Source organism: Stegastes partitus, unplaced genomic scaffold (genome assembly GCF_000690725.1).
Source record: "Stegastes partitus isolate 25-593 unplaced genomic scaffold, Stegastes_partitus-1.0.2 Scaffold719, whole genome shotgun sequence".
NCBI classification, from domain to species: Eukaryota; Metazoa; Chordata; class Actinopteri; family Pomacentridae; genus Stegastes; species Stegastes partitus.
Genome location: NW_007578450.1, coordinates 252,584 through 277,727, shown reverse-complemented (window position 1 = coordinate 277,727; position 25,144 = coordinate 252,584). Strand labels below are relative to the sequence as shown.

General features: G+C 43.9%; 1 protein-coding gene across 3 annotated transcripts in view; it reads right to left on the bottom strand.

Annotated features, from left to right (window-relative positions):
• Positions 1–1,043: 1,043 nt before the first annotated feature.
• LOC103364114 (latrophilin-2-like) overlaps positions 1,044–25,144 on the bottom strand; it is an 82,623-nt gene continuing 58,522 nt past the window's right edge. Inside the window, exons 9-21 of one of the 3 annotated variants that reach the window (XM_008291129.1) lie at positions 21,019–21,202; positions 19,132–19,254; positions 17,983–18,188; positions 17,251–17,424; positions 15,758–15,967; positions 14,796–15,016; positions 13,943–14,009; positions 11,666–11,757; positions 10,139–10,307; positions 9,274–9,423; positions 8,181–8,277; positions 6,978–7,103; positions 1,044–3,153 (exon numbers count right to left, since the gene is read on the bottom strand). In XM_008291129.1, the coding sequence (XP_008289351.1) occupies positions 2,291–3,153; positions 6,978–7,103; positions 8,181–8,277; positions 9,274–9,423; positions 10,139–10,307; positions 11,666–11,757; positions 13,943–14,009; positions 14,796–15,016; positions 15,758–15,967; positions 17,251–17,424; positions 17,983–18,188; positions 19,132–19,254; positions 21,019–21,202 (2,682 nt within the window). In that variant the 3' untranslated portion in view covers positions 1,044–2,290. The remainder of the gene's footprint in view (positions 3,154–6,977; positions 7,104–8,180; positions 8,278–9,273; positions 9,424–10,138; positions 10,308–11,665; positions 11,758–13,942; positions 14,010–14,795; positions 15,017–15,757; positions 15,968–17,250; positions 17,425–17,982; positions 18,189–19,131; positions 19,255–21,018; positions 21,203–25,144) is intronic. The other 2 variants (XM_008291130.1, XM_008291131.1) reach the window with 2 other exon arrangements.

The following is a 25,144-nucleotide window of genomic DNA, read 5'->3' as shown; positions in this document are numbered from 1 at the left end:
CCATCAAGCCGACAGCGGTTTAAATGCCATATCTGTAAGGACGCGAACAACAAACACTGTCCAACATATTGTAATGTCATTGTGAGTAAGCACACCGAGATGGGTGCGGATAAGAAAGAATGTGTAAATTATCGACGGTAAATCTCAAATGAGCCACACNATAATCCTCATGTATTCCTGTTTCTAGCTTGTTTTACTGGAGAATGACTTTTGCCTGTTCTTGTTTTTTTTTATTTTATGCTCTCATCTCCTTTTGAGAAGCTTCACTTGTACTTGGACCTTTTTTTTTCTTGCTAGCTCCCTGCGGTTTGTTTCCCTGCCTGGACATTTTTTCTAATCTTGTTCATCTTCTTTTTTTTTTTTTTCTATCTCTACCTGCCTCCTTTGTCCTGCGTTCAGCTCCTCTCCACTTTGAAGCGAACTTGTTACAGACATAATGTATTTACAGTGAATATGGGACATAAAAGAAAGGTGAACGCTGACAGCGAGAAGCCTGTGAACCGTCTGCTAAAACTGGAAGTGTAGGAGATCGTTTGTCTGCAGTATAGAACATTTGAGCTGCTGCCTGTGAATCTCACTGAAGCATTTTATTAAATCTAAAGAGACTCTTTGTTTTGGCACTGTTGAAGTTATTGATTCTTTTTTTTTTTTTTTCTTCTTATCTTTGATGCACAAGTTGGACAAGTGGAATGTTTTAACTGCAAATATCTCAGGCGGTTGCACTCGGTGCGTTGCTTCTTCGTTACGATGATCACTGTTTATTATAAATCAGTCCCGCCGCCATAAATCTTTACCAGTACACCAAATGTGCATTACTCCACAGCTGAAAACAGCTCTCAACAAACCCACGATTTATTACTGTTTAAGTTTAAAACTCCACAGAGTCCAACTGTTAAAGCAAATTGTTTGACTTCTTTTAAAAAAAACCTCTTTTCATGGGATTTACTGACAAAACCAAAACTGTCGAATACCCTCAGTCGTCTTATTTTAACCCCACGCATGCATCATTGCAGATTTATTCGCCAAATAAGCAACCAGATGTCTGCGAACAAGAAAAAATTTCACATTTATTTGATATCAAACAGGAGTTGAATTAAATATCAGCTGATGATGGGCTCTTACAAAAGAAATAAAATGAACCTAATCAGTGCTGCAACAACTTTTCACACTTTCCAACCATGATCTTTTTTTTTTTTATTCCTTCTCTCCTTCTTCTTCTTCTTTTTTTTCTGAATAGTTAATAAATTAATTAGTGTCAAAAGGATGAAAAATGTCCGCAAAAAACCGCAATACCGCATTGAACGTAAGTCCTCGAACCCCCGACAATTTTCTTTCAAGTAAAATAAATTACAACGAGGATCCGATTCACTCCAAATCTGTGCATGGCCCGGTGTTAACAAATATACTACCGCCGAAAAAACTCATCATTCATGAAAAGCAAAAAAGCACTTCACAAGCAGAGACGTGAGCATGATTTCATATGGATTGATATCTCTCAAAACTTTTTTTTTTTTTCCTTTTTTTTTCATATTCAAACATACTACAACAAGTCAAGTGTGAGAGGAAAAAGCACATTTCCACCATTTTGATTAACCTTGTCTGAAGAATCTTATTAACATTGAAAGGGCATAACTACTGAATGGTTGCTGTTTCTTTCTTCTTTTTTTTTTTCAGTTTTTTTTGTTTTGTTTGACTTTTTACACTAGTGGTACAGCAAAATATATTTTCTTCAGCTGTTACTTTGACAACAGGTAAATGTGCAATAGAGAAAATATAAGGCCTGAGTCTGAATTAGTGGTTTCTTAACTTTACAGTCCTGACTGTGCAGTGGAGCCACACTAGTTCATGTTCTGTACTTCTCGACTAAAAAGACCCTGGTTCTGCAAAGTCCCCCAGGAGTATGTCAGGAGCTTCATAGTTCTTTGCTTGGAGTATTTTTTTTTTATTATTTATTTTTTTTTATCCCTTATTCTTCCGTTCCTCTTTCAGTACAACAGAAACGCCAGACTTATCTCTGACACGGCGGCCTGTGTGTTATTCTCTGCACCTCTTTAGTCCAACAGCAGAGCGTTCACAGTCCACACTTGTCTGGCCTCAGATGGATGTGTTTTGTGTGTTAATGAGATCTGTGTGCAAAAGTCATTTATTCATTCCTTTTCCCACCCAACAACTTTTCACCTCCTGTCCTAACAGGAAGGGCATGTGGAGTGCGGAGCCGGCCTCGTCGGCTCTCTTGACATCAACCGAAAGCGCCCATCTGTTCAAACCTGTGCAAACAAAGGCGGCCCACTCAGAGGCTGGTAATGAGTTGCATTTGTCCGTCGCTGGGCGCCTCTCCTTCCTGCGCACAGTCTTCGTTGTTGGGCGGGATGATGCACCCGTCGCTGGTGCCTCGGTTTATGTGGTAGTAGGACAGCGGCTGCGGCGCGTCGCCGAGCTCGGGCATGCTTTTATGATACGCGTCCTCGCTCTCGCTTTGGGGCGAGGGAGAGAGCTCGTCCTCCTCCTCCGGGGGGTACGGCGAAGCTGAAGGCGAGGGAGAGTCTCTCAAGTTTGGCATGCTGGTATAAAGGGAGTCTCTGTTATTGTTGGGTGACTGGGAGCCCATGTCCTCCACTGCGGTAACAGTCTCGGAGCCATGGCCATTCTGCCCCTCGAGGCGCCTGGGGGCCTTCTGGGCGCTGTAGAGCAGGGAGTGAGTCCTCTGGGGCAGGAGGGGGGCCTCCAGCGCCTCCTTGTGGTGGGGGTGCAGGAGCAGCTCCAGGGTGGCGTGGCCTCCTCTTCCACTTCCTCTCTGGGGGGATGAGGCCTCGGCGTGATCCGCCACGATGGCGTCATCCTCGCTGCCGCTCCCACCCCCACCTCGGTCCACTGTCACCCTAGTCTGGGGAGGCAAAGCTCTGTCCCGCTCCCTCGGGGCGTCGCGACCTTTGGGAGCCCCGCGGGGCCTTAGGTTGTTGTGGACAATCTCAGATATGATCATCTTCTCAAAGGCGGCATCGTCCAGGTTGAGGCCCCCCAGGTCACCCGGGGCTCGAACGCCCACGGCCTCGTAGTCGTCGTCTCGCAGGGAGTAGCTGTTGTTGAAATTACCATTGAGGGGGAGGGTGTCCATGGCACTGATGTCCCTGCTGTTGCTCAGAGAGTGCTGTCCTGAAAGAAAAGGCAAAAGGAGCAGGTGAGACATGAGTTTTCCCCGTTTGAGAGAACAATACAGGCTCCACTACACCATCCACATGTACTTGATACTGCTCAGGACACTTCACTCTTGTGCTCTTTGATCTCAGGGTTAATTTTAATTTTATACAAAATACAAAAGCTTTTTAAAATTCAAAGGAAACCCAATTATCTTCCCACCATGTCCATCCTCATTATTGCTGAATATCATTATAGCCAATCTAAGAGATTATCCTGAACAATATTGGAGAAATGAGAACAAAAGATGACTTTAAACTGAAAAAAAAAAAAGAAATATATAGAACGGCAACACGTTGTAAAGTAGCTCATGACCAGATAACAACACAGCAGCGGATAAACGGCCAAGGATGGGAAAGAAAAGAAGAAAAAAAAGAGAAAAGTACAAGCTGATGAGGAAGTGTTGTGACATTAACAATGAATAAAACATTCCACCTGTTAAAAGAAGGCAAGACAAAAGAATAATGTCAAACACAGATGGCCAGCCACCTCTCTGCACTGGGGCCCCACGAGCACAGCAACAGCCCCCAAACACACACACACACACACACACACACACACACCACACACACCACGACAGACAGGCACGGTGCAATGACTCACTTTGCCACCACTCACATCAAGTGTGTCTGCTCAGGCTATCTGGCCTAAGAACAGCTGATTTGCAAAAAAAGTAAAACAGATGCTTTTTTTCAATTGCAGCAGAAACAACAAAATCACTGAAATAAGAGAAAAGTGGAAGCTCGTAACATCCAGCCTGGATTCAGTCCGTCCAACTCCGATTGTGTCCTTGCAATTAGCCGTAATTCCGCCCGTGTTATTATGCTTTTTTTTTATTTTTTTTTGTTGTTGCGCCAATTGTTGTAGGTTAGATGTGAGATTGAAAGTGGTGCGTTTACCAGTTTTGAGAAAAGGACAAATCAAGGACAACTGAATCCTGGACTCAGCAGGTGAAAGGGTTCAGCAGCAAGCACAGTCTACTTCAAAAATTCTACAGCACAAGAAGGAACATTTCCTGATGAAAATATTTCTTTCTGAATGACTCATGATGCTTTTCTCCTTCCTGAAGTCTATCAATTTTTGTGAACAAAACACACACACACACAGAGGCATACAACAGATTACTCTAATTTCCTGCAGCCCTATGACTAAACTCAAGTAGCAGGATGAAAGTGAAAAGGGCTAGTTTGATTTGATGAGGATTTTTTATTTACTGGGTACGCTGCGAAGCGGTAAGTGAAAGGCTGACATTTTGTAGGGTGAGGGTGGTGTCGTCACAGGCAGTCTTTGCACACACACACAAAAAAAAAGGGGAAACCGTAGTCTTGGTTTCAAACGAAAGTGTCAGAAAATGGATGATAGCAACTGAAAAAAAAAAAAGCTCTAAAAACAACATCAAAGACATTTCTAAAAAGAGTGAAAGGAGCGCAGAGAGCAAAAGGGCAAAAAGAGGTGGTGCTGCCGGTGGTGGAGGGATTATTAGACACTTCTCTGAATAGACGCCACTTCCACATTTGCATTTGTTTATGCGCGGGCTGTGATTTTATTGCAGACAGGTATTGTCTACTGGGAGAAAGGGGAAATGATGTGAACAGAATTCAACTGGACATGGCGACAGCTGCACTCTGGGAACCGTTCCAGCAGAGATTCATCCAAGATGTTCTCCTTACCGATTTTACTGCATCGGACGAACATCTGCAGAGTATTACTTCGTATTAATACACTTATAATAGAAGGCACGCTCATCCTTTTGCAGGAGCTAAACGTAATGACTATAGCAGGCGAAATTTAGAATCGGCTCGTGTAAAACTTGACAGTCTCTCTGCACGTATTTCACACTCGGTTGCTGATCTTCACACCAGGTTTTGACGTTTGTGTGTCACCCTGCCGCCTGCTCTCCTCAAACTAGTTTCCATATGTTAAGTCCTTGAATTATTCCTGTTTGTCGTCGCTACCCGCGCCGCCGTTTAAGAAGTAATATTTCCTCTGTAGCTCTGGTGCTCGAACACGCTTTAAGTGCATCGCTTTCCCTCAGGGGCGAGAGAAAAAAACCATGTTTTCTACAGGTAAAGGAGAGAGTTATGTTCACATTTCAAAATGATCAGCTAATTAAATATCACCACGTTTTTTTTTTATTTGTCTCCTGAGCTCCAGTGTTAACATGCAATTATCCTACACTGATTAAGCAGGTAAACATTTTAGGGCAATAAAACACAAGCTGTCTGCACACACACTGGGTTCTGCGACGGAGCTGCTTGGCTGCTGCTGAGCTCACAAAAAAAAAAAAAACACACATATCACAAAATGTCTTTGATTTTTGTTCGTGCAGATGTTGTTCGGTCCCAACCCTGCTTCATTATCCCCAAGTATGAAGTGCTCTCATTGTGCTGCAAACCAGCAAAAAAACAAAAACAAGCAACACCATGACAACTGCAGCCGGATGAAGCTATACGTTATCGCATATCCGCTGCTTACACACTTTGGCCATACTGCTGTTTTTGTATATTCCCTTTTATCATCAAATGCCTGTGAATATGTGAGGGCTGTGACTCTGCCCGCATTGCGTCATGTGCTTCTGTTATTTCTCCTTTGATTGGGTTTCCTTTGCTCTGCCAGTGAGGAACTAGGTCACCATAAACACTAACATGATTAAATCTCGGTCTAATCTCAAATAAATTAAACGGAGAGCTGTCAACGTGTTGCAAATATATCATTCATAGCTACGAGGTAATGGCACAAATGATCCGGACCAACGTGCAGCGCTCGCACAACAAAGAGGAATTCCCATATGACTGCCACGTAGGCGAGATGAGATAGCGCAGACGTCTTTTGAGTGCATCTCCTTTCTGTCTTTGAAAAAGTTGCATTTAAAAGAACTGAAAACACACAGAGAAGGTGTGAATGAAGAACAAAGGCTAAATCCTGTGTAATTATTCTCAACATTTTTTTCATTCATGCTGTGTCACAACCGCAACCTCAAGAGTTTTCATGTTTTCAGCAAAGCTAATACACTTAATGAAATAGTTCGACATTTTGGGAAATGCGCTTGTTTGCTTTCTGGCAGAGAGTTAGATGAGAAGAGTGATATCGCGCTCAATATCTGTCTGGTAAATATGAAGCCACAGCCGGGGGAAAGTTAACTCAGAATAGCACTAAGACTGGGTTTAAGGGGGAAGCCTGGTAACGAAATCCAGCTGAAGGCACCTCTGAAGCTCAATAATTAACACATTATATTTGTTTTTTTTAAATTATATATACAAGAACCAATTTGTGCAATGATAATTTACTGTTTAAGTGCTATTATTTGCTGCTGCTTCTTGGCACTGACCGGCCATTTCTCTGCTGGTTGCCTGGGAACTGCTCAAATCCAAGAAGTATTCTGGCAGATAAGCGGCTCCGAAATGGCAAAATGGCCTGCCGCTTCAGCTAGCTGCTTCCCGTAGAACCCAAAAAAACCTGTTGTGTTTTTTTTTACACTTTGGTTTCCGTGCAAATACAACAAACAAGATAAAACATGGTAATTGGTGAGCTTCAGAGGTGCTGGTGGGCGGATACCGTCAGGGCCCGGCTAGCTCGTTTCACCGCCTTCCCTCTCTGCGCTAAACTAAACGGACCTACTGGGCGGAAACCTGGCGTTCAACAGACGTGACAGTGATTACAATCCTGTCATCTGTCTCTCTGGAAACAATCGTATGTCCCAAAATGTTGCACTTGTGCTTTTAGAACAACCACAAATCTACAGAAGAATAATAAAAGAAAAAAGGTGGAGGGTGGATGTGCACCTGGGGAGTGAAAGGCCGGTGGAGAGGGGGTGTTGCACACCACCGTTTCTGCCAGCAGGTTGTTATAGGGGTTAGTGTCGTGGGTTCGGAGGAGAGGGTTAGTTAGGAGGTAGTTGCCAGTCATCCCTGAAATAACAGCAAGAGAGAGAGAGACAGAGAGGGAGAAAAATTAGGAGGAGCAGCAAGAAGACGGGAGCTTGTGCATCACGGTGGCGGCGCGTAAACAAACATTCGCCGTCCAGAATCTGACACCGCAAAAAAAAAAAAACAAGATTGATGACCTGTGATCCATCTGCCTTCGATTACAGACAAAGCAGCCATAGAAACGCTGGTCCAAGCAAAGCCATCGTCTAAACATACGGCTGATGTAACTGACAAACAACGTTATTGCGACAAGTGTTGACCAAAGCGTAGCAACACAATCAGCTGCAGTGTTTATGTGAAACAAATTTATCTAAACAAACTCATCCAGTCGAGACACTAGACAAAACATGTCTAAGTGGCCTGCCATGAATAATACAGTATCCCCATCATCCTCGGCGTGCTTGTGTAAATCCTCAAGAATGTAATAACTATCCTCAGTCACTTGGACGGATCGCTGAGAAACTTTGCACTGGCATGTGTCTTCTTTTTCTTTAAAAAAAAAAAATCAAAACTAATTCGGAACTACAGCCAAATCTGCACTGGCACCGCCTGAGCTTCAGGATGCCGGGATCACTCCCAAAACTTGCTCTGACCTCAGCCTGACTTTGCTCGTCTCCCTCCTCTACTTTCATCCTGACAGTCACTCCAGGATGAAAATGATTTAGAAGGCTGCTGCACAGTCGACTCTCTCCAGTGTGGGTTCGTTGCTTGAACTCAGGTCCTCATCAGTAACATTTCGCACCAGACTAAATATCACGCCTCTTTCCTGTCTCTATTTCTCTTCTTTCAGATGATCCCGGCGAGCAGGAACATGAAGGAAAAGGCTGCCAACGTAAGATACACAGGCGGCATTTAATGCTATTTTTTGATTGCCTGACGCTAAGAGAAATGCAACATTAAATCGGGTCTTATCTTTCTGCTTTCTGAGCTGCCACAGAGCCATGTAGGCTGCATCCATTGAAGTGTTTATTGTGAATTCAGAGCTTCATCACAAAGAGAATAGCGTATGTGTCTCGTCTGGTGGCGGCGGCGGCGGCGGTGGAAGAAATGGCTGCTTACCCTGGTTGAGTGTGGAGGTGCTGTTTATGTCTCCTGAGATGAAGGAGGACTCCGACTGCTTCCTCACAGTGTCGTTCCACATCCGCCTGATGCGGCTCTGGGTTGAGAAAAAAGCAGCCATTGATCAGGACTTAACACGGTGCCGCTGCTATTCACGGTTTTTTCGGCCTTCGGGATGGAGTGGCTACGCGGGCTTGTGATTCAAACCTACGCTCGTAGACCAGATTCAACTCCCTCACTGCCAGATGACATGTTCGCGGCGGGGTACAACAAAGCCCCGCATGTGTTATTGATCCAACCGATACCAAAAATGGATACGCTGGGAATCTTACGGTATGTAATTTGAGAGATCGGCCCCGAGCAGCTCCTTTTCCTCTCTATAGCAAGAGCAGAAGCAGCCGCTAAATTCCCAGAGGTGCTCTTAACATAGATCTCACAGTCACCATAAAGGATATTACGGGCGGCAAGTATGTCCAAGTCAACAATCGTCTGCTTAGTCCCTTTCGTATGGGGTCTACCTACCAACCACGACGGCACACATGGGACCAAAAGGTGGAAATGTATTTAAAAAGGAAGATTTGATGACATTAATGTGGCCCATTTGCGAGGCCACACTGTCCTCAGCTTTAACGTTAAAGTGTAAAAACTTGGATGAATTGAGAACTTTGGCTTCATGTTTTTAAAATGAACAGATAATTTGGCTTTTAAGAATCCTATTTACTTCTCTCAGGTCTTTCTGTGGCTGGTAATTTATGTTCTTTTGCCAACAAACCTGTTAAAGAGACTAAAATCAACACTCTTAAAGCTTTCCAACGTCCTCAAACCTGCCTGACGCGCTCGGCCCGAAGGCCGTTCGTTCTAGAAATCTAAATAAACAAGTTAAAAACACTTATAAGAGCAATTCATTGTCAGTTTTGGTTATTTCACAGAATTTATTGACATTAAGAAAAAAAAACTTTATAAACAATATCACACTTATCCTTCAAGCCATAAAAAAATACTTTTACTGCTGAGAATGAATGAATTTAATCCGTACAGTCTTATGCCTCAGTCGACTTTCACACATGTTTTTCTAAACCCTACACCTGCATACATCAGAGTCCCGGCGGTGCACCTGTGTGGCAGATGAGTAGCGGGCCGTGGATCGAGACGTAGCCGTCTTGGCTGAGCTGTGGGAGCCCTCAGACGGCAGCGCGCCGCAGCATTGGGACTGACGGAAACATTTGCTGTACTCTTTGCGGACCTGCAGAGGAATAAAAGACAGACTGAGCGGACAGACAGACAGACGGACGGACGGGCAGGCAGGCAGCAACACAACACTCAACCCCTCGTGAGAGATGCAAATCCTAAAATCTTTATCAAATGCCATCAAGCCGACAGCGGTTTAAATGCCATATCTGTAAGGACGCGAACAACAAACACTGTCCAACATATTGTAATGTCATTGTGAGTAAGCACGCCGAGATGGGTGCGGATAAGAAAGAATGTGTAAATTATCGACGGTAAATCTCAAATGAGCCACACTGTTAATTCTCACATTGGATAAGAACTCTTCACTGTGCCGTGTTTGACAAACCCCGTCGGGAATCTCCGGTCTTGTTTTGAGTGAATTAACCATCATGCAAGTCCAGAGAAGGTGCAAATCCTCACATTTGAGAAGTCATGACAACACCTGTGCTTGAGAAGTGACTATAAATCAATCATCAAAAGAGTTAATAGCTACCAATTCATTTTCTAATCTAATCAAACTATTGCTTCAGTTATTCCTTTTTTTTGGTCCATATAATGTGAGAACCACCACATTTTCTGAGGAGACGTCTTGTTTTTGCCGAACCAACAAACCACAGAGTATTTAATTTGCATGTAAATCAGATTTTTAAAAAAAAGAGCAAATTAACTCTTGATAAATGACTCCTTGTTAAACGTGCCGCGGCACATTAGAAAGAGGAAAGTCTCACCTTTTTCTGGAGCAGGCAGTGGAAAATGAAGATGAACATCCCTTGCAGGGTGTTGAAGATGGTGAAGAGGTAAGCCATCACGATGGAGGATTCGTTGAGGAAGAACAAGCCAAAGGACCACGTGAGCCCCAAAAGACAAAGCAGCGCGAACGCTCCCAACACCCAGGACCTGCAAGAGACAAGGAAAAAGAGCGACATGAACGAGTGAAACAACCGGTCGCATCTTTGATTGGTGCAACACGTCCCTCCTCCTGGATGGAACAGAAAATGATCATTCGTTATTTGGCTTTTCGGACAAATTGCGGCACGGCGGATAGACGCTGATTAAAAAAGTTAGGGAGAGATTTAATGTTAAGACTCCTCAAAGCTGTCGACTAAAAAGACTGCACACTCAGCAGGTTTCTCCTCGGTGGGTTCCGGGAAAGCCTACAGGAAATAAGATAACTGAACAGTCAGTTTCGGTGACGATGGCTGGTTGTTACCGATACACAAGAGAGAAGTGAGCCACCCGGAGAGAGATCCTGGAAGAAACGAGACGACGGCAACGTTGCTGAGAGAGCCGCGGAAATACGAGAAGGACTGTTGAGAGTGACGTCTTATTACACCCGCTGTCCGGTCGCTTGCGCTTTTTGTGCAAGAATGTGATTTTACTGTCTCTACAAACGCATCCAATTATATCACTTTTTTTTCTTTTTTGTGCCACACTTGACACAGAAACTAAATACATGGCGGATTTGAGGTAGACCCTAATTAGTGACAGTTAATGAGTTTTGACTACTTATTATAATGTGTGAAATCCAGCATCTACAAATGTGGGCTTTCTATGTGCTAAAAACAAACCTGAAACCCTGTTCAATGCCGTTTTTTTTTTTTTTTTTTTTTTTTTGGTTTGGCCCACAATCAGAGTAGCTGCCTAAAAATCAAACGCCCACATAACATATGTTGGCCTGCCCTCAAACATATTGTAGAACAAGAATCCAGGCACAGAAATGGTCCGGGACTTGTGTTTTCATCGACCAATCGCAGCCCACTAGGAGGAAAAAAAAAAAAAAGATAGAGGGCCCTTTTCCTGTTTTTAAACCGTCTTGAAACCTTACGAGGCGTGTGGTTGAATCCATCTTCCAGGGATGCCTATAAACTATGCCAGCACAGGAGCAAAAGATACCAAAGGTCAGAAATGCAGTTATGAAGAAATAAAAAAAAAAAAAAGCCAATATACCCCTGCATAGCACAAATCATAAAATGCACCAAAAAAAAAGAAGAAAAAAAAGCAGCACCTACAGAATGAAATAAAACCTAAAAGGGAAAAATTATTGGTCTGGTTTGGTTTAAGAGAAGAGGAAAATCAAATAAACGTGTAGGTCAGATGCGGCTTTTGAAATTTCAGGAGGAAAGGCAAAGGCAGTAATGGTGCATATTATTTTTCTTTCTACACATAAGTGACCCCCCACTCAGCACACGCGCTCGCAGTCTCGCAGCAGGCAGCCACAGGCCGGCCTCCTAATCTCCCAGAGTGACACCCCTCACCTGATACCCCCCAGCCTGGACGAGTCGGGTTTCATGGAGGTGGAATGCTTCACCATCTTGTACATCGTCACCACCAGGAAGATTACATTGACCTGTCAAAACAGAGGTGTATCAGGGTTAACAGACTGCACTTAAGAAGGCATCCAATTCCTCTTGTTATCAGCGGCGGAGGAGGAGGAGGAGGAAGCATCCAGATTCTTGCATGCAAGTACTATTGCCACACCACAGCATTATGAGAAGAAAAAGAAGACGGCATTCTAAGTGTCAAAAGTACACGAGTGAAATAGTATCCGTGTTTTATATCATCAGATCATTATTACTGATGCAATAACGTGTCAGCAGCGTTTTACTTTTCGCGCTGAACATCGCCAAATCTATTGTGGCGTTGGCTCTACAGCGAGCGCCAACACAAACATACCTTTACTGAGAGGAATATGAAAATTTAATGCCTCTGTGCAGATCATAAAGTACACCGAGTTTCAAAGAGAAAAACAACAGCGAGAGGTTATCGCTTTGGTCTGTTTCACACAGCTAAGGTCCACAGCATAAGCTGCGTTCAAAAGTTCCTTTCCCCTCTCGTGTTTGTCATTACGCTCGATTCCCGAACACGAGGAGTGCAAATCCACAACGCAGGAATGTGTAGCCGACGATGAAGTCCAAACAGAGCCGAAAGACGAAAACGCTCCAGAAGAACTCGGGGCGGGAGAGAACGGAGCTGAATGCCATATTTTAGAAACAAGTTTTACTCAGGCCAGGAAAAACATTTAAGTGATTCAAGCCATACATTCAGAGAAGGTTTCCATGCTCTCAGGATGTGTCTCTGTAAGCACTGCGGGGCCTGAAGCCACAGAGGGGAAGGGAGGAGATATGCTTCAATTTGGCCCCGGTACCATATTTAACCTTGGAAATGCAGTTCTGTAAATATTCAATCAAAAACAAGAATACATCCACATTCATATGTTATTAAAACTTCAAGCCCGTATCTGCTCCGAGCGTGCATTTTTTAAGGCGTGACCGATCTACTGTACACGGAGGGAAAATAAAAGGCACGAGTTGGCCACATAACAAACCATAATGACATAGATGTAGCGCTCTCAGTTTATGAAATACTTCATTTTCAATTCCTCATTCACAAATAAGCTGAAAGATCCTCATTATTGTCCCATACGGATGCATTCTGAAGCACAAGGGTCCTCGAATGGAAACAAAGAGAGTGTGAGCGGAAAGCAGATGGAAAGCAACAACAGCAGGGAAAAAGACGGAAGACAGAAAAAAAAAGAAAAGGAGCAGCTAAGAAGACAGAAAGAGGCTTTTAGATCACAGCTTAGGAGTAATGCCGAGTTTTGTCTCCTAGCCACTAGGGCCAATTTACGTCCGCATGAGTCGAGTGGCTGGAGATGCATTTAACACAGTCGTAAGTGATGACACAGATCCGATGAGACAGACAGACGAACGGACAGCGAGGCGAGGAGCTGGGTCGGCACTCTGCAGAAAGCAGAGGCAAACTGAACACAGACTCCCCCTCATGCTAAGTCTCCAAGGGACTGTGCTCTACAATTTTCAGGTCCCTCACTTCTCTGCCAAATAAAGCGCATAAAACCTTTGCTGCCGGTGATGCGTTTCTCGAGGTTTTGCATGTTTTTACAGCCTATGGACAGATTTGCTGCACATGCCTGTACGGACAGGCATTGTGTGTTTGTTCGCGTCTGTGTGCGTGCATTCCTAAATGCATGCATGCGCACACGCTGGGTGTGTGTCTATGTGCATTGTGAACACCCAGTGCTCCGCATGAAATATTAAAAGGTGAAGATGGAGATGTCCGTGTGCTGGGATTGGCTGGGGATGTGTCATGATCCTCAGCAGGGCTATGGGCTGTGGTAATGGTTGTCTGGCCCACCCCCTCATTACTTCCATGTTCACCCCCCAGCAGCATCACCCTTGTTTTCCCACTGAGAAAATGACCTTCATGCCTGAAACGATTTCTCCTCCTGATTGCAGGAGGGGAGTATTCTCTAGATGTACAGCAAGGACCAAACAGCTTTAAGTTGTTGCCGCTCACCAATTCTGATTTCAGAGGATTTCATAGCTGAGTGGACACTGATGTCCTCGTGTCAGCTATAATGGGACCACTTTCCTTTCATGCAAATTGATCTGAGAAGAGCAGAGCTAAGATGCTGCCAGCACACAGGAAGAGAAAATCTATAAACTGGTTTCAAAGCTTTTGTTTGAAAGAAAAAAAACAAAAAATCATCACGTGTGCACGAAATTACAACTTACCACAATAATGAAGGTTACAGGTCCGATAAAGCTCCAGATGAAATGGTTATCAACCCTCAACCAGCACCTGCAGGGTGCAAAAGGTAATGTTCAGTTCATTAAATCATCTCTTTGCCAAAACAAAGTTGTGTCTCATCGATCAGGGCCCAGCAGAGCTGGCTGGATGATCGGCCACAGCGAGAGAGCAGCGACTCCTCAGACTGCAGAGAAGAAAACCCGACCTTAAGGAAGTGCTGGCCTTGTGCCATGAGAAGCTGCAGTCTAAAAGCAGTGGTTATTGGACTCATGACTTCACAGTCTGCAAATGTCTACAAATGTAGGATGTCTGTATGTACCAAAGACTCTGAAAAGTAAACAATGTATTGTAGACAGTTCAAGAACGAACTGCACCTCCTCGGTGTGTGTTTATCACCAGGAAACAGAAATGAAGTGAAGATTACTGCAAAATAAATAGAGTTTGAAAAAGGCAGTTTACTTAAATCCCATAAATTAGAGGATTGCAGTATTACAAATCATAAAGCTTGCTGCTTGGATGAAGACCAGCAGAGAAGTGCATAAACTTTTAACTGACAAGGGCAGCAATTATCCACATGCAAAGAATAAAAACCCAGCAAGCCAGTGCAGCTAGCCAGCACATTCATTAACGTTGCCACTTTGCTCGAAGCCTCTTCTTTTAGTAGTGACAGGCTGTAAATTTGCCAGAGGGCAGAGGTGGACTACTCTTTGTGATATTACTATCATTAGCACATACCGTGCATGCTGTGTGGGTGTGTCTCGGTGGACAGAAGTGAGGACTAAAACTCGTGATTTTTACCCCACAAAAGAAGAGCCTCTGCAAAGATGCTACACTTACGCCCGCTGGGTGCCGTAGCTCCTGTAGTCGATGGCTGCTGAGATGCCCACCACCACAGCTGGGATCAGGTACCCCGAGATGTAGTAATACTTCCTGCGCGAGAACTCGCTCTCAAACACCTCGACTAGCATGAGGTAGAGCTGCACGCCCTCCAAACACATCCAGGCGAATGCAGCCAGGAAGCAGAAGTGGAGAACGCCGGCGATGATGGAACACACCAGCTGACAGGAAGACACATGCAGAGGTTACACACCAAGGTAAGAGGATTAATTTTACTTTTTCCTCATTACCAAGAGCGACTTTTTATAGGACTCATCCTGACCTTGTGTGCTTTTGGTTATGCTTTAAAGTCCAGACAGCCCAGTTTAGCCAATCAAATAGAGACTAAAGCTGTTCTAATTATTAGTTTATAATAAGAAAGGATAAATTGACTACAGGATCAGGGAAAGGGATTGCTCAAAATGTATGCTACCTGTTCTGAAAGAGTTCACGACTAGCAGGTGAAGTGGAGCATTTAGTAGCTAAATGGACGGAAATTTCCCAACAACAAATGAGATTATAGTATTTATTATCATTTATTTTACACCTAAGAGCTCAAACAGTCATCTTCCAACCATTCATACTACTGATGGCACACATCCCAAAGTTTTTATAAATACATATAATTTAGGAGAACTGTGATTAAATCATGAGTCGAATCTTTCTATTTGATAAAATGGTGCAGCCACTTTAAAAAAAATCATCCTGGGTTTAAGTATTTTACCTTTAAGTGTTAAACCAAGCAGACAGAACAGACCTGTGATATTTTAATCTAATGTGGATTTTTTTTTTTTTGGTGGGGAAGCCACTTAAAAGGAAAAATGAAGGGGAACTTGAGGCGTATAACGGCTAATCACGGCAAATGAGACCCTTCATCAGTGGTGTGAACGTTAAGACCCTCCGCTGTATAATTTCCACGGTACCTTTGGTTCTGTCATGTTGATGCCCACGAGGAAGAGCAGCTCGCCGATGAAGAGGTTGAGGCAGAGGTTCTTGTGGATGGTGTTGCGGTCGCTTTGCAGACCTCTGAAAAAGCAGAAGGTGAAGAGGCTGATGGCCAGGCAGACGAGCGACACGGCGATCCCCATCCTGGTGATGACGGTGAGAAGGACCTCGTGCACGCTGCCCTCCCTCTGCGGAGACAAAGACGAAACGTGGGCTGACCTTCGCCTTTTGCACTCGTCGTTACGATGAGTGGCATTTAAGCATATAATGGCTGTAGGTTGAAGTGTTGGATATGTTGAAGTGTAAACACTGGCCTGATGGAAAAATCAATGTATACTGTTGTGTGAAAAACGAAATTTCCCTCATCTGTGTCAGGTGCACATATTAACAATTATTTCCAGCGAATAATAATTTCTCTTCTTCACGCAAGCCATCATAAATCCCCTCCTAAAGTCTGAATTCTACTGAAAGAAACTTCAAAAATACACAATTTCTACTCTCCATAAAGCTACCATCTAACCTAAACCGACCTGACGCCATCTGGCACGCACACTCAACATGTTTAGATCATGTTACTGCAGCCCCATGTTGCAGAAAGCGACATCAACAGAGAAACTGCCACAAAGAACTGCAACCCCGCCGCGACGACGTGGGTCCTCGCTTTGAGGCTGAATCACGCAGTGTTTCAGAAGATCTGAAAAAAACTGAGCGCGTTTCAAGATGGGCACCTGGCAAATGTGAAAATAGCAGACTTGGCCACACAAAATATCACTCAAGGACATGGTGGCCTGAAAGTGAGGCAATTCCTCCTGTGATATTTGTAATTTTATTGAGGGCAGGAGTTACAGTTGAGGTGATGTGTAGGGAATTGGTGTGAGGCTAAGCCCAGCCTCGGGGCTCTGGTTTCAAGCTGTGGTTAAGGTTGAGGTTAAGACAGATGACAGGCACAGAGTTCATGAGTTGGGACGTATTATTAAACAAACCACAAACTTATCCTCTACATTTATTACTGGCTAGGCCCTTGCTACACATGCTATTTATCATGTAATTGGATTGTAATTGCATTTTGTGACCAAATGGGTCCTGCACCACTTCAAGAGGGCTGGAAACATAAGTTAAAGCCGAGGTTATGCCGTTTCCCATGATTCTCAGGGACATATGCATGGAGGAATATTAGACACGGACCACAGGTAAAACCTAATTACTTCTGATAATGGTATGGCACCTCCATCCTGATTCACAATCTCGCTCTTTTAAAGTGACAGCCCACTGCCTTTTCTTCCGGCTCCCTCCCCTCCTCCTCCTCCCCCCCGCCCCTTACCTTCTCCTCCAGCTATAATCTAATTATCTCCACTGAAATGCCATTCTTGTTCTTGCCATGTGTGCACAAATCTTTCAGCGAGACGGAAGAAGAACAACTAATTGAGACAGAAAAATAGCTCATGCAAACCACACGGCGAGGGCCACTTACCACATTTCCCCGATGAGCCATGAGGATGGCGAAGTTGGTCAAGTGACTGCAGGAGCAAGTGGTGTGGCTCTTATTGGTTTCCAGCAGTTTACAGCCCTGAGTGGACCAGTATCCCATCATGCTCCGCTCTGAGTAATTCCAGAAGGAACAGTTGGGATTGTAGTAGCGCTCCTTCTACAAAAACACAAAAGCACAGAGGGGGGAGAAAAGAAAAAAGAAAAGATTAAACATATATGAACACGCTCTGCATTATGCATGAACGTACACAAACACACTCTGTGTATTGCATTTCTTTAACTGTGAGTCACAGGATGTCAACGGCATGCGTGGATGGTGTTTATTTGCCCATTAAAATTATTCAAATGTAATCAATTGTTGAGGAAAAAAAGGATGAAAGGCATCAAAATACAAAAATAAAACAGAATCTTTATGTGGTGAGATGTGAGAAGGTTACTATGGCAATTTTCAAGCACAAGGCAAAATGAAAGGCAGAAGAAACATCAGCTTGTACGTCTGATGAGTACTAATTACCACCCATGGCCCACCAGCGTAATATGGATGGGTTGGTTTTTTTCATTTTCTAGAACAACTTCTACTGCAAACAACAATACAGACAAAGTGCTGGATTTGACCTTCACTGTAAAAAGCAGCACAAGCATTTCAGTATTTTTTATTTTTTTTGCAGTCTGGCTCTATATTGTGGTCTGGAGGAAAAATCAGGAGGAGGCTTACATCCAGGTGCTCCAGTGTGAAGATCACGGGGTCGGCCACAAACACACGGCTGGACTCCTTTGTAATGGAGGCTGACAGGATGTGGGAGTTGACAGTGAGAGAGAGGTTGTGTTTGTTCAGGTCCCCCATTCCCCTCAGCGTGGCGTTTTCAGTGCTGAGGAACTGACCCAGGTGTTTGTAGAGCACAAATACCAGCTTGGCCACACCTGCAAACAGCATTAAAAAAAAAAAAACATCAGATAAACAGCAAATTATCTTTGTAGTAAAAGCAGACGCATAATATTCAAACAGGTTGTAAAAAAATCACTTCTCTATCAATAAACACGGGGCTTGTTGAGCAAGGCTCCAATTTGCACTGTAAACATGTGAAAGCTGCAATATGCAAGACTGTAAGGATAAATAATATAACATTAATACTGCAACAAACAGCCGTCTGCTGTGCAAATAAATGGTGGAAGGATGACGTCTGTAGCGGAGGATGAGGTCACACTCCCCTCTGTGTGTGTTGTAATCGGAGTTTCTCGGCTCTGTTTTGTCAGTCCGGACCTGCATGCGTGTTGCTGCGTGTGAATTCCTCCCTTTGAGAGCCTTGGACCTCCCTACATTAATAAACAGCCAAAGTGGCCTCTCAAAATCGCACTATAAAAGCAGCAAAAAGCTAAAAATACAAAAACAAAGTCTGTTCCTGTGTTTGTTTCCTGCAGCCCCGCGGCTAATCTTTGCAGCCAGTGCCATGTGGCCAGAAACAGCAACGTCAGCTTATCGATTAATAGGTTATTGATTAAGGATCGCTGTTTGAAATTTGCATCCCTTGCACAGATGTACTGTGGACACCATGAATGATTTGTAGAAACGGTTTGTCTTATCGCTCTTCACCAAGCAACAGTTAGGCTGTTTGTGTACAGATAGGCAAATGAAACACACGTAATAAAATACATTCACTCGTGAGAGCTGCTTATGCTAAGCTAAGCTAATCACCTCCTGTCTCTAGATTACAACACATGAACAGGTGCGCTAATTATCTTTTCATTTAACGAGAAAGAAACTGAGTCTTTCTACGATGGTCCTCGTAGGTCGTAGTAAAATAATCCTCCCATCTTAATTTCATGAAAGACAACAACCCTGTGAAGCGAGTTTTTTGTTTCTCACCATTTTTGCTGTTGACTTTCACCGTGTTGGAGGAAAGCTGAAGGGACGCTCCACCCTTGCTCGTCTGTGGAAATCTGAAATCTTGCACCTGACCGTCGGTGCTCAACACGTACACATCCAGCACTGGGAGACGGTGGGAGGTGAGGGCAAGGAGAGAGGGAAGACAGAGATAGATAGAGGGAGAGGTGCATTACTAGTAGGCAACATTTCAAAAGCATTACACGGTGTTTAATAGGGCTCCAACGTTAAGACTCGGTGGGGTACGTGTAAAGACTCGAGGTTCATTGTACCAGTAACAGAATCCAATCTCATTGGCAAGACCCTGCAGAGTGTCATTTACTTAAAAAACCATGTCACTAAGCTGTTGGCTGGCATTGTGAAAGCCTCTGAGGCAAGAGCAGAAGAAAAAATAACAACAAGGGCGGCGATAGAGGATGAGCAAATGCAAGCACAGAGCCTACTGCAGCATGAATGTCAAATATTCATAGGATCAAAAATATCATTGAGCTTGTACTTTTTACTTTTTCTTTCCCCTGTGGGTTCAGATAACTCTGGGCTTGACGAGCAAATCTTTGAAAATCCTCCAAATTCCTGCAGCCCCTCTCCCTGGTATGCCAGCTGCCGGGTGGTGCTCCCTTTGATGTGTGAAATTACTAAAGGGTCAGGAGGACACACGTATCAGCACACTCCCTCCCATCAGAAACGGCCTCACTTCCTCAGATAGATGGCTTCTGACAGACGGAGATGAGGAATTGTTCTGTGGTTGCTCTCCCCCCCTCTGTCGAGCTTTTACCTCCCCCCTCTCCCTCCCCGTTCCCTCGTCTTGCCCTTGATGCTCACCCAGAGATTCCATTTGGGCTCCGACAAACTGCTAATTAGAATCAACAATCATTTTCGATGTTTTTCAGCTGCTCTCTCAGGTTGTGTTTCTCTTCAAACATTTGTATTTGTGTTCCTTCGCTGGGATATGTGCGTGTGCGCCGATAAGCCGGAGCTTGACAAGTTTATAAAAACTGCCCGAACGCGGTGATTAAATAGCCAATAGGCAGCATATCGCACAATGTATTAATCAGTTCTTTGGGTAAAGACAGAGCAACTAGGTCTTATCAGCTTAGCTAACTACTACTTAATGGGAACGGCTTGGAGAGACCAGATAGAGTGCCGTCTGAATGGAACAGCGCCGTTCAATTGGTTTCTTTGTTTTCCCCCCAGAGGTCCGGACAGTTCATCTCGCGGCACACATTCAATGATGTGACTTTACAATGCAAGAAAAAGATTAAAAACCAATGAGGTATAAGACAAAAAAGGGTGAGCGGGGGGACCATAACCATAGCAACAAAGCACTACGAGCAGAAATATGACAGTTCACTGCACAAAGCTGACTTAAATGAATGAGATCATGTCGTTAATAAACTGCATGTGAGGACAGTTTTTTTTTTTTTCTTCGTTGAGTCAATTTCTTTTTTTGTAAGATGGAGTTGTATTCTATATCACAGACGGGTGACATAATAAAGACAGAAACAACATAAAGGGTCTCAGTAAGGACAGAAATGTTTCATCACGGGGTCAAGGTTATCACTCTGGACAACTCTGTATTGATTTGCAGCGACTCTTTCCTCTAAAGGGGACGAGTGGATCCAAACCTTGGGAGAAAAATGCCCCCCTACACACCACAACAGAGCCACCAAATCCCCTCCTCGTGGGGGTCAAGAGTTCAAATTTGTTCTTTAATTTGTCATCTGTCTCTAACTGCCCTGATGTTAGAAAAAAAAAAAAACACCCTGCAGGCAATTTAACCAATCTGTTTGAAGCAATTTTAGCGAGACGTGGCGCACAAGCTAAAAGAAAATCCAACAGCATCGTGTACTCATCGGAGAGGAACCTTACTGATATTCTCCGCGGGAACTTTCACGATGGCGGGCTCGATCAGGTTCTCGGCGAGGACGAACGCCCCTTCCTCCAGGGTGTCCAGCAGCATCGTGGCGGCGTGCGTTTGCTCCGTAGAATTCATGTCTTTCCAGGATTTCAGAGCTTCCGGCCTCAGGAGGTTGTCAACAGTGTCCACAATTGCCTGTATCCATGGAGACAAGTGAAATGTCAGTTTGATGTTTCCCCCCCTCCCTGTCATAACTTGAGTTTAATAACAAAGAGCGGGGACTGGGAAGCAAATGATAAAAAAAAAAAAAAAAAAAAGGGCATGCATGGCCAACAGTGACAGCAGCAAAGACTGAAATATCAAGATCACTCCGACTGAAGACACGAGAGTTCAAGAAAGTCAAGGGCAGCTAAAATAATAATGGGGATAAAATATTTAGAGCGTATTATTTAATATTCTGTTTATATATAAAACAAAACAAAAAAAATAGGTCCAATCTGAGGAAGTCTCTTGTGCACCAATTTCCAATTTCTTTATTGAATAATAATGCAAACATGCTCGAGGGTAAAAAGAAACACAAACCAAATGTTTTTTCCCCCTTCACTGAAACAATCTGTCTACAACGCTGCTTTGTCACTTCCTGGTTCTAAGCAGCTACTTTCCAAAAGAACAATCATTCTCATGGACAGTTCTCTTATTTCCATAACAGGATCTGCCGATAATGACTTGAATGCTATTTTCCTGGAGGAAAGGGGGCATTATCGGGAAATCCACCGTCCAGGGCAGTAGTCCGAGTCGAAACGGGGGGAAAATTTCTGCTTGTTTTCAATGGCAATCCTTTCATTTCCTGCTTTCTGATAAGCAGTAAGTAAGCAAAACATTCCTCCGAACCCACACAAGTATCATATGTTGATAAAACACGAGTTTCCCTTTGACCCCGGCAGAGCGAGTTCACGACTCCTGCGCGGCGCAATTAAGAAGCGACGTCGCTAAGTTTCCCAAATCCCACGAACACAGACAGTCGCGCGGAGATCTACGGCAGCCTCGAGTGTGATAAATCAGAGTGACAATTTAACCATAGGTGCCATTAACCGCAGCAAGACCCACCACAATAACGGTAATTAACCACAACAAGCCCTTGCTCACTGTACCAATTAGTCACAGCTGTGATTATCCAAAACACTAATTGACCACAGACAGGATTATCCGTTTGCCTGGAATAACAAGAAAGGGGATCAACCAAAGTCTGCACCAATGTATGATTAACCGCAACATTTAACCACCGAGCTCATGTTAACCACAGCAATGATGACTGTATCCAGACGCCGAGCACTCAGCGTGTCTTTATATCTCGGGTCCAAGCACTAAAATCAATCTCTGTGGCCCTGACCTTGCAGGCAACTGGAAGCTTGCAAACTGTGACTATGACGGGAGTTAAGAGTGTGTTTGTGTGTGTGTGTGTGTGAGAGAGAGAGAGAGAGAGAGAGAGAGAGAGAGAGAGAGAGCAGCAGAGAGAGAAGTGGCGATTACAGGGTTGGAGCCATTACAACCAGACTGACACTAAATGGTCTTCACTGCCCCCCGGTAAGCCATCCTCAAAGGGCCCATGAAATCTAAAAGGAGGAGAAAAAAAAAAAAGTCTCTCTCTAATTTGTGATTTGTGTAGGACAGAAAGAATCTGTCTTATGATTGAATCCTCTTTATTTCTCGCCTGGGTGGAGGTCAATTTACAAATCACAGGGGTGCTACCAGGGGAGCCCCCGTGGCTCGCTATAACTAGAGAAATGTATCGCGCGGCGAGAACTCGCTGGACAGGACTGTGAACGTTCAAGCTGCTCTGACTTCAACAGCAGTAGATGGTGAACAGCTGCAAAACAAAAAAAAAAAAGAAGCAGCCATATTAGTGGCTCTGTGAGGCTGCAGGTGCTTTCAGCGAATGGGGAACAGCGGTATGCTAACATGCGAATGTTTAGCAGCACCTTGAAGCGCGATTCTGATCGGGATGTTCACTCTTACGTCATAAACTAAAATACTGGCCAATGATTGATTTGCCCAGCAGACCAACATGGTCCATATGATAGCTCCGTATAGTCTTCATCCATATAGATCTGATCCACACTGTGACTAATGATCACATCTGCAAACAAACAACCACTAATAACAGAGAAAGTATATTCAAAAGTTTCTGTGCTATCAAACAGGGCAGCACGATATTGGAAAAAAAAAAATTGACGCTGCCATTTGAGAAAAAATTTTAAAAAAACACCAGCAATTTTCACAAGATGACTTGAATAACTATTTGGAAAGAATTAAATATTCTAAAATGCTCGGTGTGATTTTGTAGGGGAGTGTATCGGCACAGAAAAGAAAAAAAAAAAAGGGAAGCTGTTTGGAAGCTTTCTCATGTGGTGTAACACTGGCAGCAGCATTCAAAATGGTTTGTCGCTTTGGGTGGCATTCAGATCTGGCCTTGCACCCGTCATACAGAGCTCTGTGCTGCTGATTTAAATGGGCAAAAAAAAAATAAAATCTGTCACGCTGCCTCATATAGTGGCAACATCACCAGCAGAGTACCTGTTTTTGATCAACATCAGCCTTTCTGTCGCCAAACTATTTCCATACAAGTGATGTTTCTTTTTTGCAACCGAATCTTCCCTTTCTGGTGCTTCTGTGTTTCTGTATCCAGGAGTTGGTAAATTGATGTAAATTGTAGTCTCGTAGGTGAGTCATGGAAAATGAAAACCATGCAAGTTTTTCATTGAAGTTTCAAGGTAGTTTTTTTTCTCGCACTTCCTGCCATGTGACGACTGCGTGCACACACATACATAGTGCTACAGTGATTCAGCGGTAAACGTCGGTACATTAGCGGATACGCTGCAGACGTGGAGTGCTACTAACTAATTCAGTGCACGGCTAATGGTGAAAATGTGCCAAACTGACAGTTGAAGGTCGATGGGAGATGTTGGGAAGGATTTTTTTTTGGCTCAGGTGAGGCTAAAAGATCATCATCCCATAAATATCTGTGCCAATGCATCCAGTAGATGTTGAGCTGGTTGTGGACCAAGCCATCGGCCAACGAGCTACCACCTTTTGTTGTTGCTAAAAAGATATTTCTAAATCAGGAGGAAAAGCGCATAACCCCGTCATCTCAGTAAAATGAGACCGCAGATAAAAAAGCAACTAGAGGGAACTCCCATGAGCAGGCGAGAAATACAAAATCCGATCATTTGTTTTATGCAACGCGAGGCATCTTCTCCCGTGTGTTTACACCATGCCCTTGTCTTTCAGCACCACCTAACCAAAGAAATAAACTCTACTACAGCACAGGAAAAGTAAAAAAAAAAAGAAATGTCTGCGGGAAGAGGCTGAAAAATCCGACTGGAACACAAACATATTAATGGGCTCAGAAATTAATCCTACAGATAAAACACAACTGCAGTGGGAGAGGAGATTTTTTTTTTTTTTGCAACAGGGACAAGGGAGAGTAGAAATTGTACAATGTAAGCAAGTGAAAATTGAGCACACTGCCACTTTGATCACACTTCTGGCTGACAGGGAGGTGCAATTACGACCGTGGGCAGGCAATTATTCACACAACATATAAAGAGCCGACATGAGAGATGGAGAGAAGGAGAAGGAGAAGGAGTGGGGGAGGAAGGGAAGGAGGAGAGAAGAGAAAAATGAAAGATGTACAAGTGATAGGACGCAGAGGAGGGGAAAATAGGACAAAAAACGGAGTGATATTGATGGTGGCATCAGATGGACAGAATAACAGGAGAACAGACAGCAGCCATATATCGTACAAGCAGGTCACCAGGCACATACTGTAGAGACGAGACAGACAAGAGGCGCATGCCGCTAGTCAGATGTTAGGGATCGGGGTAGTGGAAGAAGCAACGAGGAAAGCCTGGCAGTTATACCTTCATGTACGCTCTGCATGTCTTCTCTCTTTTTTGAAGCTTTTCCACACAACAAGAGGATCAAGCACAAGAAACAGATTGTAGAAAAGAGGTGGTAAGAAAACAGGAAACATTGCATCATGCCACTTACCATCAATTACAGATTTAATGAAAAGAAGGAAAAAGGGAAAAGGTCTGCGAACTACAACCCGAAAATAACGCCAGCAGCTGTAAATGC